Source organism: Stegastes partitus, unplaced genomic scaffold, assembly GCF_000690725.1.
Source record: "Stegastes partitus isolate 25-593 unplaced genomic scaffold, Stegastes_partitus-1.0.2 Scaffold612, whole genome shotgun sequence".
NCBI classification, from domain to species: domain Eukaryota; kingdom Metazoa; phylum Chordata; class Actinopteri; family Pomacentridae; genus Stegastes; species Stegastes partitus.
Genome location: NW_007578343.1, coordinates 355930 through 371229, shown reverse-complemented (window position 1 = coordinate 371229; position 15300 = coordinate 355930). Strand labels below are relative to the sequence as shown.

At 42.4% G+C, this 15300-nt stretch overlaps 1 protein-coding gene across 1 annotated transcript in view; it reads right to left on the bottom strand.

The window, feature by feature from the left end:
• man2b1 (mannosidase, alpha, class 2B, member 1) overlaps positions 1-13503 on the bottom strand; it is a 19397-nt gene extending 5894 nt beyond the window's left edge. Inside the window, exons 1-22 of the mRNA XM_008289385.1 lie at positions 13380-13503; positions 12999-13101; positions 11343-11516; positions 11069-11262; positions 10095-10227; positions 9843-9988; positions 7893-8092; positions 7668-7788; positions 6425-6503; positions 6011-6120; positions 5234-5341; positions 4811-4927; positions 4420-4602; positions 4127-4224; positions 3907-4027; positions 3385-3503; positions 3133-3234; positions 2854-2941; positions 2266-2346; positions 1903-2127; positions 671-820; positions 421-523 (exon numbers count right to left, since the gene is read on the bottom strand). Coding sequence (XP_008287607.1) covers positions 421-523; positions 671-820; positions 1903-2127; positions 2266-2346; positions 2854-2941; positions 3133-3234; positions 3385-3503; positions 3907-4027; positions 4127-4224; positions 4420-4602; positions 4811-4927; positions 5234-5341; positions 6011-6120; positions 6425-6503; positions 7668-7788; positions 7893-8092; positions 9843-9988; positions 10095-10227; positions 11069-11262; positions 11343-11516; positions 12999-13101; positions 13380-13499 — 2875 coding nt within the window. The 5' untranslated portion in view covers positions 13500-13503. The remainder of the gene's footprint in view (positions 1-420; positions 524-670; positions 821-1902; positions 2128-2265; positions 2347-2853; positions 2942-3132; positions 3235-3384; positions 3504-3906; positions 4028-4126; positions 4225-4419; positions 4603-4810; positions 4928-5233; positions 5342-6010; positions 6121-6424; positions 6504-7667; positions 7789-7892; positions 8093-9842; positions 9989-10094; positions 10228-11068; positions 11263-11342; positions 11517-12998; positions 13102-13379) is intronic.
• Positions 13504-15300: the final 1797 nt, after the last annotated feature.

Below are 15300 nucleotides of genomic sequence, written 5' to 3'. Positions count from 1 at the left end.
AATAATAATAATCCGAGCAGTTCCAATAGGGTCTTCGCACCCTTTTGGGTGCTCGGACCCTAAATATATATATATTGTTTTAAAATAACACTTTAGATTGAGATTTATACGTAATATCTAAACAACAACCAAACAAATCCACAGTTCACTCAGGTTAAATGTTTTCTAAATACAAGCAGCTGTTCAATTTAAATCAGCTACTAGGTGATCAAGTATGTAAATCGTTGAGCGTGAATGGACACATTTCTGTCACATCAAAACAGAACAGATGTCAGCCAGCTCTACTTCAGTACTACACTGAGTTAAGGGCTACTTCGCCTAGAAGCTCTGAATCTGGGTTGATCTGCGCTCATTACATCATACATCAGCGTGTTCAGAGCTACTGCAGCGAAGTTACTGGCAGGTGTCGGCGTCCTTTACCTTTCTGAGGCGTCCAGTCAAAACGCTTCATCTCGCCTTTCCACTGATTGGCCGACAAGTTCAGCTCAGACACGCCCAGAACATCCAGAGTGGAAAACAGCTTCTGCACGGACGGAAAAGATACAGCGACATTTTAAGGCAACTGTGTAATTGTTCACGACACAGAAGTTTAAACTAATAAATAAGTAGATAATGAAGTCTTTATCAGACCTGTTCTTGACAGGGTGTGCTGTGTGTATGAATGTCTGACCTGCAGGTTGACCGTGACGGGTTGTGAGTTCACTTTGCTCTCCCAGCTCTGGAACTGATGCTCCAGTCTGAGCAGCACCGAGTCTTCGTCCCACTGGCTGAGCGTCAGGAGGTGGACAGCAGGGGGCAGCGCAGCCTGAAGCCCCGAAAACTGCAAGCAGAGAGAGACCATCAACTTAGTGAACGGCCAGTCAAACAGGCCAGTGGGTCCACTCAAAGCCTTCAGCTGGATTAAAAAGAAGTGCCCGCTCAGTTATGATTGATCTGTTTGAGGAGTGTCACGAGAATTAAATGGCATATTTTGATCACATTCTCCCTGTAATTACTACGAAGAGGTTAATATTATGTTCAGCTAATTACTGGCTCTGAAAACATGTCAGTGCAGCTGGAGCTAAAGGCAACACAGCTCAGCTCAGCTCCCCAGAGATTTACTGAAATGATGTCTGAATATGCAAATATATACACAACAGGAGAGAAATGGGTTGTAACCAGCAGCTGAAAGGGGAGTTCATACACAGGACAGTCGGAGACTCAAACAGGCAGTAGACTGTCACAGAAGCTGCTTTTAGTGTCGAGAATCCAGGTCACAGCAACAAACCAAACCTTTAGTTAACCTTAAACCGTTCACAGGAGCCCTGTGGAGTCTTTACACTAAGTGTTACTCTCATGATTGCATTTCCTTCCTCAAAAACATCTATGAAGCTGATTTTCATTAAAAGTTTTTGAATGTGCATTCACATCCATGTTTACCATCAATCACTTTTCTTTTTCCTGTGTTTCCTGGCGCACTGTTGAATTTCTCGCCACGTTCATCACCAGATGTTGATCAGTGAGACGGCGCTAACAGGATTCACGATTGGCTCATCGTGTGTGTGTGTGGACATGTGTCCTCGTACACAAACATAACAGGCGCCTGCTTATGCAAAAACATCTCCACAGCGCTTCCAGACATCAAAAACTCCACAAAATACCTCTTAGTTAGCTGAATTTTATGTGAACCAGCACAGCGTTTGTACTGGATTGAACCCGACTGTTTAAAGCGAGTATATAAAGATGTTTTTCTGTATCTTTCAAAAAGTTACCAACACCTCTTCTGTTTTTTTTTCACTGGTTGTTGCACATTTAAACATCTGCATAAAGCCACCCTCCAAGATGATATCCAACACAGTTCCTCTGTTCTGCAGCTACAGTGTCTGTCCATCATTCTTCCTCCTCCTCCTCCTCCTCACTCACCTCCAGTCGAGTGTTTGGGTGCAGATCTCCGTCAGTAAAAGTCAGAAGCGGCTGTAGTACGACCTCCTCGGCCAGGGGGCGGTGTGCGTCAGCAGCGCTGGGTGGGCGATCGAGGGAAAGCAGCAGGCGGCCGCGGACCACCAGCCCCTCTGGGAAGATGTGAGAGGTCTCGTTGAGAGGCTCAGCGACGCCGCGGACGTCATCGTACAGCAGCCGGCGGTGGAGCTGAGCAGAGAAATCATGTTTACGTGAGCAGAGTGACTCTTGTGGTTTGGTCTGATCCAGGTTAAGTACTTGAAAACAGAGGATTAGTCGACAGTGTGAGGGACTTGGTTATGGACCCTACGTGTGTGTGTGTCTCACCATGATCTCCAGAGAACCGTTGTGGATGCTGCCTCCTCCTTGAGAGCGATCTGTCACCACGGTCAGCTGGTCCACGTCATCCTGAAGACACACAATCACACATCAAACAACAGGGAGGAAGTAAAGTCCCTCTGCAGTCATTGGTTTAAGCCTTAACAACTCATCTAATCTCAAAGTTACATATTTTGTCGCTTCCTGTAGAATGCGTGGATCTGTAAAGCCCCTATCTCTCTTTCCATTTCCCCCTCTTGCTCAATCTCACAAGCTTGAGGCTCTGCTCAAACACTAAAACTTCTCTTTGCTACACAACGGCCAGTTGTGTATAATACTGGAGTAATTCATGCATATGTGTTTGAACCAGAAACCAATTCTGAAAAAAGTGAAGAGACACCAAGCAAATGAAAAAACAAAGAAAATGGTACACCAGAATACTTTTTGCTCTTATCTTTCCAGAGAGAGGAGCAAAAATAACATACTCTGAATAATGCACAGAAATTAGCCTGAACGTGTTTAATTTGGATGCCTTCTTTCCTGGACACGAGGAACCAGATCCTCCAAGTGGAGGCTCATTTAGCAACAAACACACACCTTGATAAAAGCGCGAGAGTTGATGGGATAGTAGTTTCCAGCGATGGGCTCCGACTGTTTCAGCTGCCAAGTGGGCCTGAAGTCTTTCCTGTTGGTGGAGAAAAAAACACGGCAGCGACTTCAGTGATTACATGAAAATAGACGGACTTAACAGCAGTTTGACTGTGGTTATTAATTAAAATACAAACCTTAAAACGGCTCTGCTGACAGTTCTATTTTTAAAAATACTGGGGGTAACATCCACCAGACTTTTAAAATATGTAAATTTATCTTGCTTACTTCCTCTGCAGCATTTCTCTGCCGTTGGAATCGGTGTAGAAATATTCATCTGTGTTGATACTAGTGTCTAAACGAGTGATCACCTCCTTGCCCAGGCTGTCACTGAAGAAAAAAAACAGAGAAAGTGTGAGATCAGGTGATGCATTCACATCATGTTTGTTTGAGTTTTTGTTTGTAGCTATGACAAATTGAGTCAAAAATAAAACAACGGTTAAAATGCATTCATGTAGTTCGGCATAAGAACACACTCACTGGATGGGCACAGGTCCGACTGTCCACTCCAGCTCCAGAGCTCTGCTGTCAGCATAGAGACGGACCACCTGAGACACCCAGGGTGAAAACCACTGCCTCACCTCCTGTACCGCTGAGGTCTGGGGTTGAAGGGAGCACAATAGGAAATGATTTGCATAACATAAACACATTTTAATAATTTAGCTATTGAAAGACTACATACGGTGTCTAAACGGCAATTTTAAACATTTGCAAGCACTTAAGTGGTACCATCTTCCTGACACACACAGGTGCCAATTACAGGGTTTGAACTGAAATTAGCCTGTCGTTCTCAGTGTCATATCTGACACAAACAGTTGTGACCCGGCAGCCTGTTATGCACTCATTAGCTTGTCAAACTGAAGCTACATCATTAACTAATTGTCATGTTTTAATTAAACATTTCAAGAAGTCAGGGTTGTAAGTTTAAGAGCAACATTAAAGAAAATGGTGTAGAAGTAATCAAGCTGAATGCGAACACAGTCTGGATGCTGCTCTCTCTACCTGAATGCTCTCCGTCTTGGCCGTCTTGCCGATGACGAACGGTGTGGAAGAGTTGGGCCTGAAGATGTAGGCTCCAGAGGGCTGGATACTCAGAGAGTTGTTACCGTCGCTGGCGTTGTACCTGGAATATGAACACACACATATTAAGGACAGTCATTTGCAGGTCCGTTTACTTTCTGTAATTTGGTGTTGTAGATGTGTTTTCTTTTGAAACACTAACCAATAGAAATTCTGTGTCAGCTTGATGCTCTGTTGGGTCTCCAGGTTGCTGAGGCTGCTTAAGAGGCCAGTGTCGGCGTCAAAGGTCACTTTCAGGAACTGAAGCACATGAAGACACAAATATTTAGTTTATAAACGATTACAAATGTATTTTATAACAATCACTATATGCCTTTTTTGTTTTGTTTTAAAGCATGCTGGGTTCATATTTTCATTTTCCTGTCTGCAAGGTAATATCTACCCTTTCCTCAAGATACAATACAGAGAAAGCAGAAGTCAGTGATGGGTGAAGACCTTGTTCTGGATCACTGTGGGGGTTCCACGCTGTGTGGAGGCTGGTGGAGGTCCGTGCTGCAGCAGGGACACAGAGTATGTAGTGTAGCCCAGGGGAGGAGCTTGAACCTGGAACACCAGCTCGTTGACAGCGAAGCCTCGGTTCCTCCTCACCTCCTGTGTGGCTTTGGACACTGAAACCACCTTCAACACAGACACAGAGGAGCTGGTATCTGGTTCTGTCTTTTTAGATTCACATTAAAAGTGTGAGAAAATCCTCATGAAACAACTTTAGCATTGAGGCCAGAAGGATGTTTGAATTCTCGGGGAAAGGAAAAGGGAGCGTCACCATCTGACAACTGCAAAGCTTCCTGTCGGTTACCTCCTACTGAGCGCTGCCACACATACTGACCTGGCAGTCCACTGGTTTGCCGTTAGCATCTGATACGGTGTACGCTGTTCCATTAACTGGCAGCCTGACGGGCCAAGTGACGGGCCGAGCGAGAGGGTTGTACACGTTGACTGAGAACTGAATGAGAGAGATAAAGACAGAGAGGGAGAGAAGGAAACTAATGTGGCGCTGAGCATCGTTCAAGTGTAAAACAACCCTAATTAACATTAATAGGTTTATCTGTATTTACACAACCTGTATTGTAATGTAGCTGCGGCACATTTTTTAACGTCATAGTGTTCTAATGGCAGCCTGCTCACACTGCAGGCGCCAAGAAAAAAAAACACCAAACAGTTTACTCTGGGGATGGGACTTGCTTTAAAGGTTATAGTGTTCAGAATTAGATTAATGTTTATTTTGTGTGAGAGTGTGTTTTTGTGTCACCTTTTTGCTCGACTCAGTGAGAGGACACACACTGATGTTGAGGTTGTCGCAGTAGATTCGCTTAGCAGACGAGTCAGTGAGAGCAGCCAGGCTGTTACTGACTAGCACCTGGCAGAGGAATGAAAGGTAGAGATGAATGGACGGGCTCTGTCCTCCACAATCACAGCTGAACTACAGGCATGTGGCAAATTAAAGGGGAAAAAAAAAACTGTGTTCAGCCACCGCGTGCCACCAGAACAGCTTAAGTGGACATTGGCACTATGACTCTACTAGAGGGATGAAATATTACTTTTCCAAAAGATATTTCCTCATTTAGTGTGTTCATGATGGATGAAGGTGACTCTTCCCTCAAAGGGGAGAAGTGGCACATTTCACTGGCAGCCAAATTGTGCCAGTAAAATGCATCCCACAGCATGACAGAGCCATCAGATCCCCTTACTGTAGGGGCAAACGGTTCAGGTTTTTCCCATTAATTTGGCACTTCTCTATACATGTAGGAGAGGAAAAGCAATGGACATGAAGAAGACTTTCAAAACAATAAGCCATGTTGACTCAGCTAAACAATTTGAAAACATGACAATACAGTGGGTTGGGAAATGTCATTGTGGATATTTACAGCTGACTGAAAGAGTTTCAGTGAAAAAGAACCTTTACAGTGAATTCAAACTGCTTTTGTAAATACTGTTACTTTACCAAAAATACAAAGACTTAAAATATTATTTTATAAATAGACAAGATTATGATGAAAAGGGTCAAATCCTGTGAAGCTCGGAATACCTGACAGTGCTGCCAGCCATTAGCCAGCTTCCTGGCGTAGTCGTTTGCGACGTGCTGCTTCTCTGTGCCCGACACTGCGTCGTGGTGCTGAGCCACAGCCATGGCTTTCTCTGCCAAAAACACACACAAACAAGTAGTCAGTCATCTGTCTGCTTTTCCAGTTGGACTGATTAACAGGAATACAATTCAGACATGGAGAATTATAGTAATTAAGCTTAAAACAAAAATTTGGGGTGTCATTTTGTTTGGGCAGCCTTTTTAATTGTATGATGGAGGGAGTAATTCAGCTCTTGTTTAGAACTTGGCAGCAATGTTTTCTCACTGAGGTATAATGTGACCTCTAAGAGGTGACGCAGTTGCTTCCCTCTCCATTAACCAGACAGCTTCAGTCAAGCAATAAAAACCAAATCTCACTCATGGTCTGGCTGTCACCCTCGCCAAAGGGGCCCTTCCTGGAAACCGGACCTCCAAGTACCTCCAGCTGGTTACACGTCTGTAAAAGAGACAAAGTCGCACAGTTATAACTATGTAGTTATAACTATGTAGTTATAACTACACCATAGTGACGTGAGACCGTACATCCCATCATCCAAGAGTGTACTTTTGAGATTAACGCTAACAAAGAATGATGTCAGGGACCGCGTCAGTGACATAGCATGTCATAACATCACCATGAATACAGAGAAGTGATGCATTTAGCAAAATGCTGCAAACTAATGCCTCATTTATGTCTAATCAAGTTTACCGACAGCATTATAAAAAGACGACACATTATTTTTAAAGCTCTGAGAAATTAGAATTATAAAATTTACGTGCCGAACAACCAAACAAACATGGATCCATCTCATCAGCTGAAGGTTGCTGTTAAATGTAATTAAAGCCAATTCATCTGACATTTTGCTATTATGATCAAAACAAAGATTGATGCAACAAACTCTGGAATATTTTTCCATATATCAAACATGATGTGAATGCTGCATAAGTAACTTGTCATGTGTGATTTTGGCTTCAACTCTTTGTATTCTAAATTCCACCTCATAGGTTAGAAATGCATGTTTTATGTAAAAAAAGAAATAAATAAAGTGCCCCAATTATACCACAGCCAGATGGTCTTTGAACGTATCACGTAACGTTCCATCTGGAAAATTCATCAAATTTAAGTATAAAATATATTTGATCAAAACCATCAGCATGTTCTACACGTCACGTCAGGATTTTGTCAAAAGAAAGCACCAGATTCAGTAACAAACTACAAATTCTGCAGTTCTCAATTCAACTAACAGTCATGTGACAACAATAAAAGTAGTGAAATATCTGCAGTATGTAGAGTCAATGTTTTTTTTTTTACAGTATTGGCCACTTGAAAAAATGTTGCACATGCTAATTCTAGGGTTTTTTTTCTCATTTTTTGTTAAATGAATATCAAAGAAATTAAAGTTTTATCTTTTAATGTTCTATGTCCTTAGAACAGTGTCAAACTAAAAAGAAAGCATTTTTTCAGTTCTATGTATACTTCTAATGATGTCATGCCCATGGAAGTGCAGGACTTGAGCAACAAATGAGCTCACAGTGGGTCAAAATGTGACCGGAGCAAAAGACGCCTAGAAATTGTTTGTGGTTTGAAAACAAACAGATCTGTATTTGCAGCTCAGCCTACCTGCAGGTTGCTGTTGCTGATCCTCTCGTAACGTTTCAGAGCTGGCCGACTAGTAAAGTAGCCCGTCCAGAAATCGTGAGCGCTGTCTGCGTACGGGAAGAAATCATCCGTCTTCAAAGCCCTGGGCAGGAAAGAGGACGAAGGACTCTGTAATCGTTGGTACAGTTCACATGAATCTATTACCCCAACAAACACATTTCCCTGCTCATTCAAAGTTCACGCTACCAGGTGAGGTTTGCCCGGTGCAGCTCCTGGAGGTAACAGGACGGGGTAGAATACAGCACGTTGACTTTGCTGCCGTTCGACTGCAGAGCGTTGACGTAGCGGATCAGCTTGTCCAGGTTCTTGTACCACAGGTTGGCATTCTCGTACTGGAAGTCTGAGCCCATGGTCATGATGATGTGATTGGTCTTATACACCATAGACTGAGAGAGAGAAAGAATGGCCTGTCATGAGTCTGTTTTTGGCGAATCCATCAGTATAAATGCAAAACGTCAAGTCCACTGAAAGAAACAATTCACACAAGTCACAAGTAAAGAGCATTGAGATTGTATGGTTCACTCTTAATTTTTTTATTTGTTTTTGTTTTCCTCCCAGTAAAAGCACGGTGAAAGGGGCACTATTTTATTAAAGAGTGACATTACGTCAATGGATATTCTCTCTGGACAGCTTTTTGTACGTCACTGTGAGATACATGTGCACACATGGGCAATATAACAAGCCCAAGTGACTGAGAGTTTACAGGGAGATCAATATTTGCAGCTGTTTTGTGCCATCAACTGCCTAAATATGCGCTAGCATTAGTAAGCCTCAAGACTGTGACAAAATGGTTGCATATAATACCATTTTCTGAGAGTGTGTGAGTTAAAATTGCACGTGTTCACATTGATGCTAGTGCATGATGATCAATAGGCTGTTCTGGTTCCCCTCCAGCCAGCATGGGCAGCTACTGCGTTAGCAATCGTGGCTGTAAGTAGTACTTTTCTTCTCCACTGGCTCATTTAGACTGCCCCTACCTGCACTCACACTGCCTGACATGAAGAAAACGACTACTTGGTTCAAGGGATATGCTATGCTGTGTGTGTATTGGAAGCAACTCTAAACATGTTATCTTGTCAGCTCAGTTTAGGCTTGAAATTGCAGAAGAACAGTAAGAAACACCAAATCTACAGGGAACAATGCATCATTTATAACACCGAGCCCTTCCTGACTCCTTTAAAGCAGTTAGATAAGAGTAATTGCTCAGCAGAGGAGAATAAAATGAGAATAAAATGGTCATTAAGTTCAACACTGCCTACAACATAATGACAGAGGAATTCCCTTTCATAACATTCAAATCCCACATCACTCTGATGAAGAACAATGCGAACGCAACCTGTGCCCGCTTTATGTGAGTGATGTCAAGACAACTGCTGGGAAAAGGCTGCTGATGAAATAAACACTATTCTTCATCATGCAAAGTCAATTTAGACCAAACTGTACCAAAAAAAAAAAAAAAGATCACGTTTTGGGTGGTGGCCAATCATGTGACGTGATGAACTGAGAAAGTTAGAAGCATCAGGAGAAAAGTTCATCTGAAGCCCAGATTACTTCAGAGACACGGCTTCTTACTGGAATTTCATTTGTCATGTTAGTTAACCAAAGTCTAATGTGATCCTTTTTCAGCATAGAAACACTTCCACATCTTTTCTCAGTCAAAAACTCCAGTTTGTTTTCTGTTGGTTGAATCCTGTAGTCTGATTTCATTTGTGACATTAAAAAAATTAACGTATTACGTCTGTTAAAGATATCGATTTATGAAAAGAGAGCTATTTATTGATACTCATTTTTTGCTGTATATTTCTCTGTAAGCTATGACGAGTTTATAGTGGGGATGCGTGAGATTAGATTTTTGCTGATACGTGATTAGCTGACATGCAATATTATGGCTGCTCTTATCAGGATATCACACTGGCTGCTGCAGGGATAACATCTGAGGCTCTACCAATGTTCAAATGAACTAGGAAAAATAAGAAAACTACTAAGAAATACATGTCATATTTGTCATATCAAAGATGACACCAAATGAAATTTTGTTGCATTTCTTGTACAACAACAATAAAGCTTCTTCTTCTATTTATTGGTGTGTAACATTTTTAAATAAAACTGTAGACTTTGAAAGTGTGTGTCTCATACCTGACTGTTGGCAATGGTGAGGAAGCGCCTCACCACATCATCAACATTATAGTCTTCAAGGTCAGGGTCGTCTCTGATTGGTGGGTCGTCGCAGGACTGGTCCCAGCAGAAGCCCTCAGGAGGGTTGTAGCCATTGGGAAGGATTCCTGTCGGGGAAGGAGGCCAGGATTAAAAATATAATTTAACCAAAGTGGCGTCTGGCCCTCTAGTATCCCAGCACACAAAAAGGTGTAACGACGGGATTCCTGCTACCAGTGAAGAGGTCAGCCACTGGAGGTGTGAGGCTGTCCGAGGCTCTCCACAGAAGCTCCTGCTCCTTCGCCAGCATCCTGCGGTTCCGGTCCTGGTAGTCGAGACGACCAAAGAAGAAGCCATCGTATCCCATCTGCAGCGGTACACACAGGTAACGGTTAGTGTGACCCTCATAGGAGGTGGTTGACTAGAAAAATGCAGTTTATACATTGAGTCTTATAATAATGCACAAACTTATTTTATTTATTGACTTTCCCAATTATTTACCTGTTTACATATTTTAGTGTTTTTATTGTCTGTTTATTACTTTGTTTTTGTAATTTCTTATTCAGTTTTTGTAAATTCTTGATTTTATTTCTATATCTTTTAATAATAGGTATCTTACTTTATTTATTTATCTAGCTAATTTGATCATGTTTTACTTCATTTTATCTCATCTGGTGTTTCCTCATTGCCAGTGTTACATAGGATAGCGCTTCCTCAGTTCTTCAATTCCAGTGTCTTCGAGTCCTTTTACTGATAACTTGACGTTGGAGGTGGGTGTGGTAATGAGTCGGGGGTTGTTTGTATTGTTTTGATGTATTTTGTTTTCTGTAAAGTACTTTGTGTTGCATTTCTGTTTGCATGAAAAGTGCTATAGAAATAAAGTCTGATTGATTTGTTGCAGACAGTATTGTATCTGTACAGTAAATATAAAGCTACAGCCAGCTGCCTGTTAGCTTCGTGTAACACCAAGAAAGGAAATTCTCTGCATGAACTGTATTTCATGTTATAAGATAAAAATGTTTCAAAACAACGCCATGAGAAAACTAAAAAAAAAAACCTGCCAAAAAAAGTAAACTACAATCAAATTTAAAAAACAACAACAACAAAAAAACTGCTCTCAAGGACATTGAACAACTCTTATAAACAACTAGAATTTCAAAGTTCTTCTTCACTGTTCAGCCTCAGAGGAGAGTAGGGCCTGTAGCTACCTGTGCAAACATGGAGGCGTGTTCACGAGCGTGGCCGAAGGGGTCGATGTGCCAGGCGACGCGAGGACGACCACAAGCTCCGAAAGTCTCATTAAGGAACCTCAGGCCCATGGTCATCTGGTCAATGACGGCACTGTAGTGGGTGGTGGCCTCGTCACTCATACACCAGCCGCCGTTGACGAACTCCAGACGCCCTGGAGGAAGAATTGTCTCGTCAGGACACAATTAAACCCCTTCCAGTGCCACTGCACCTGCACAGTATTAGCACATGTACCTTCATTAACCAGCTGCTTGACTGTCTGCTGCATGCTGGAGCTCTGCTGCTTCCACCAGCGGTAGAAGAAGGCTGTCTCCACGTAGATAAACCTCCTGTCTGGATTCTTCAACAGCTGATCCACCACCGAGTCCAGGATGTACTGGACCCCAGCATGCTGGATGTCATTACGATCTACACACAGATAAACACACATAAAATGCACAGATCGAGGACGTCACTGTGTAGAAGTTCAAGAAGCAGTAAGGACTTAGTTGCTGCAGTGATAACAAAGGCTGTGTTGCAGTTTTCCAAACATATTTACCATTTGTGAACCTTTTTTTTTGGTGCAACAAGAGTGTGAAGACATTTTCATGGCAACATTGAGAAATTATTTTCAAAATGTTTTAAAATTGTAATCCCTGTGCAAACACACAGCTGAATTATATCACAAATTATTACAAGAAATGGATGAAAATGTAGATTCTCGTGCAGATATTGACTACACACTAACAAACCACCAGCAGTCCAGATGACCTCTGCTTACGTAGTCACAAACTGATCAGGAACAGGTGACGGTCACCTGCACGCCAAGGCTTAGCATAAAAAAAACATGTGATGCCGAGATGTGCAGTTCGGTCACTCAGTAGCACTAAAGCTATAAAACTGTTATGGTGTTTGCTAGTGAAGACAGAAAACACAGGGTGAGATGTATGAAGGCTAAAGAGATCATTTCCAGCATTATGTTTCTTTCACTTAATGAGAGGAATTGTTAAGCTGCAAGTCTTTATGTAACTTCTCTAAATTTTAGAATATAAGTTAAAGCTGCATTTTCTACAAAGGCTAAGAGCAAATGAGTTATTTAGGTTTTGAGAGCAAATTTAACCCAGCGTACTGCCCCCCTACAGTATTTATTAAGCATCATTTGAGATGGCTAAGTGACTATGATGTGCACCACAGCATAGCAGCAGAGTTGCTGCTTTGACTTCTGGTCGGCTGGACTTTTATTGCATGACATTCCCCTACTCTCTTCCCCGAACTTCCCCGTCTATCTTCACTGGCACCAATGAAGGCAAAGGACGATCAATATTAAGCATTACACACTAATCAACATCCACTTCTCATGAAGAATCTGACTTCCTCAAGTCGGAACATTCCCAACAAGTAGAGGCCACATCACAAATAGGCAGACAGTGTCATGACTCAGCATTTCCACCACTAAACTGCAGCGCGAGCAATAACAGTGTCAAAAACAAGGGTTCTGATTTTCCAGCGTAGTCCAGTTCTGTTAACTTGTAGAGCTGGACTTCCTGTATCACTCTTCTTCTTCTTCAGACTCGGTTTATGGTTTGAACACTGAATTATTCCAATATTACAACTTTGCATTGGTGTTCGATCGGGGCTGCAGGTGAGCTCGTGTGCTTGAGCTGCAGTAAATGGCGAAGGAGGAGACGAGGGGGGTTTAATCGATGACCAGTGAGATGCTTTAACAATCACAAAATCACTTTATGGGACCTTTAGGCAGCAGCGTTACAACACTGCTGTTGACTAAAGCTACTATCACCTGCAGTGTTATCAGGAGGGCGTCGGGCAGGAAAACAACTCTTCAATAAAGCTGATTGCATGAGATCAGCACATTACTACTACATTACTACTCTGTGTGTGTGTGTGTCTGACCTCCATAGAAGTACTGGTCCACAGTCTTGAGCCATCCAACGTCGTCATGTGTGTGAGGAACCAGGTGGACATTCAGCATGTTGGGTTTGGTGGCATGACATGACTGCACACACACACAAAATACACTGAATATGAACACATGCACCACACTGGACTACCACAGCGCTCTACTGTTAAGGAAGACACAACGTCACTATAAAAAATGATAAATATATTCAGATATAGTTCCTCTTTCAGTAACAGTACAGTACCTTCCCCGCACATACACACAGAAACTAGCAGGGCTCAAAGGCAGATGATGGAAAGTGAAAGTTGCTGTAGCAGCTTAAGCTAACTGTTTAAAACAAGCCTCCGAGCAGCACAGCTGTGAAGGCGGCTAACCTCGTATCCGCAGGTGACGGTGTCTTTGGTGTCTTTGGTGTCCTGGCCGAGAGGAAAACTTAAAACCCCGCCGAGGAGAAACAGGAGAGCAACAGCAAGCTGCAGCGACTTGGCCGCCATGTTGGAAAATAACACGCAAATCATATGACATGTGTTTATATCAGCTGCGGTCACGTGACAATAATTCCGCTGGGAGGAAACCACATGGAAGCAGAGACGGCGGCGGGGAGGCCTGGCGCCCTCAGTTCAGACTGTCAGGCACCACAGACCAGCCAACGAAGACTGTCTTTGCAGGATGATGAGCCACTCCGTAGGCAGGAACAGAAAACTGGTTTGGAAAACATTTCTTACATTCTTGAGTAATGATGTTTTCTGTTAAGTAACCTGCACTGCCATAAGTTGTCATCATCATGAGCTGTGATTAAAAGAATTCTCTCTCAATTCTAGACTTATGCACCTGGCTCCACATCGAAAACAATCTCCAGAAGAACTGCTCCTTCACAAAGATAGAAAAGGTCAGTTGCAGGAGGATGGCACAGAAAGAGTACCACTGACTGGCTTCCCTCCCAACATGACACGACATACAGTGCACGACTTGCACAATCAAGCCCCGAGAAACAGACAAGTATTGGCTTCAAGCTTGGCACAGGGAAAGGAAATCTGAAATTCTGGGACAGTGTGACAGTAACATGAATCTCTACGGATAGTGTCCAAGATAAACAAATCCTTCCTCGTTCTTAAGCACAAAAGCCCGATTAAACTTTTCTAAAGAACATGAAAAGAAGCCGGATGAATATTGGGAACACGTTCTTTAGTCAGATGAGAATAACATACATTTGATCAGTTCAGATGTGGTCCAGTATGTTTGGTTTGAACCACAGAGGCTGCATAGTCCAGAAGCACAGAGATGCGAGTGTGATGATATGAGGGCGCATGAGTACAAAAGGTGTTGGGAAGATTACATTTATAGATGATACAGTGAACGTCTGTAGATATACCAAAATACTGGCTGAGAAGATGACTCCCAGTCTGCAGACACGGAATGTCCAGCATGATAACAATCCACAGCAAAATCACAAGAAAGTGTTTAATGCAGAAAACAGTGAAAACCATGACCTGGCAAAGAATGTTGCCTGATTTGAATCCAACTGTTAACAATTAACTACCGTTCTAGAAAATGATAAAACAAAGAAGGTTAAATTTTACCCTGGTGGCATCTTCAGATCCCTACTGGCACAAAATCCAAATACACATACCCAGCAAATCCTTACATTTGAGGACACTTCAACATTTATTCATGATGACATACTTAGTAAATCATGCAAAGAGTTTTTTCACGTCAGAGATCTTTTTTAAAAACCCTGTTATTCAGGGAAATTTCACTAACTTCTCTTTTACAAGAACACCTTCACACAGTCTGGCCACAAGCTTCCATCTCCAACCTTTAGGCTACTGTTACTCATCAATCAGCAACCAACTTATGTTCCAGCACTGGTATGAAGGATGTAAATAAACTCCTAGAGCATCCCCACATCTAATGCTGGGTTATGTATTTAGTTCAAGAGACACAGGTCTTCGTATGGAGCTGGTAAGATGTCCGAGAATATTGGATTTTCCCAGAGCTGATGCATAAGTCGGTGGTTTCTTTACTAAAAGGGCCTTTGGATGATTGTCTGGTACAAATTGATCTTTCTGTTCTGTCTGCACAAGAGCTACAGCAGCACAGAGGAAACAAAAAACCAAGGCCACAGATATACTCTCCCACATACAACAACAGTTACTAGTGAGTAACTTGTCTCTGATCAGCTTTGACACCTTGGGATGCCACTATCCCCTTTCACTATGACTTCAATCCCTCAGTCGTGGCTAAAATAAGCCATAACTGTCCAGCCAGGGATAAACTATAAATGAAGTGTGTAGG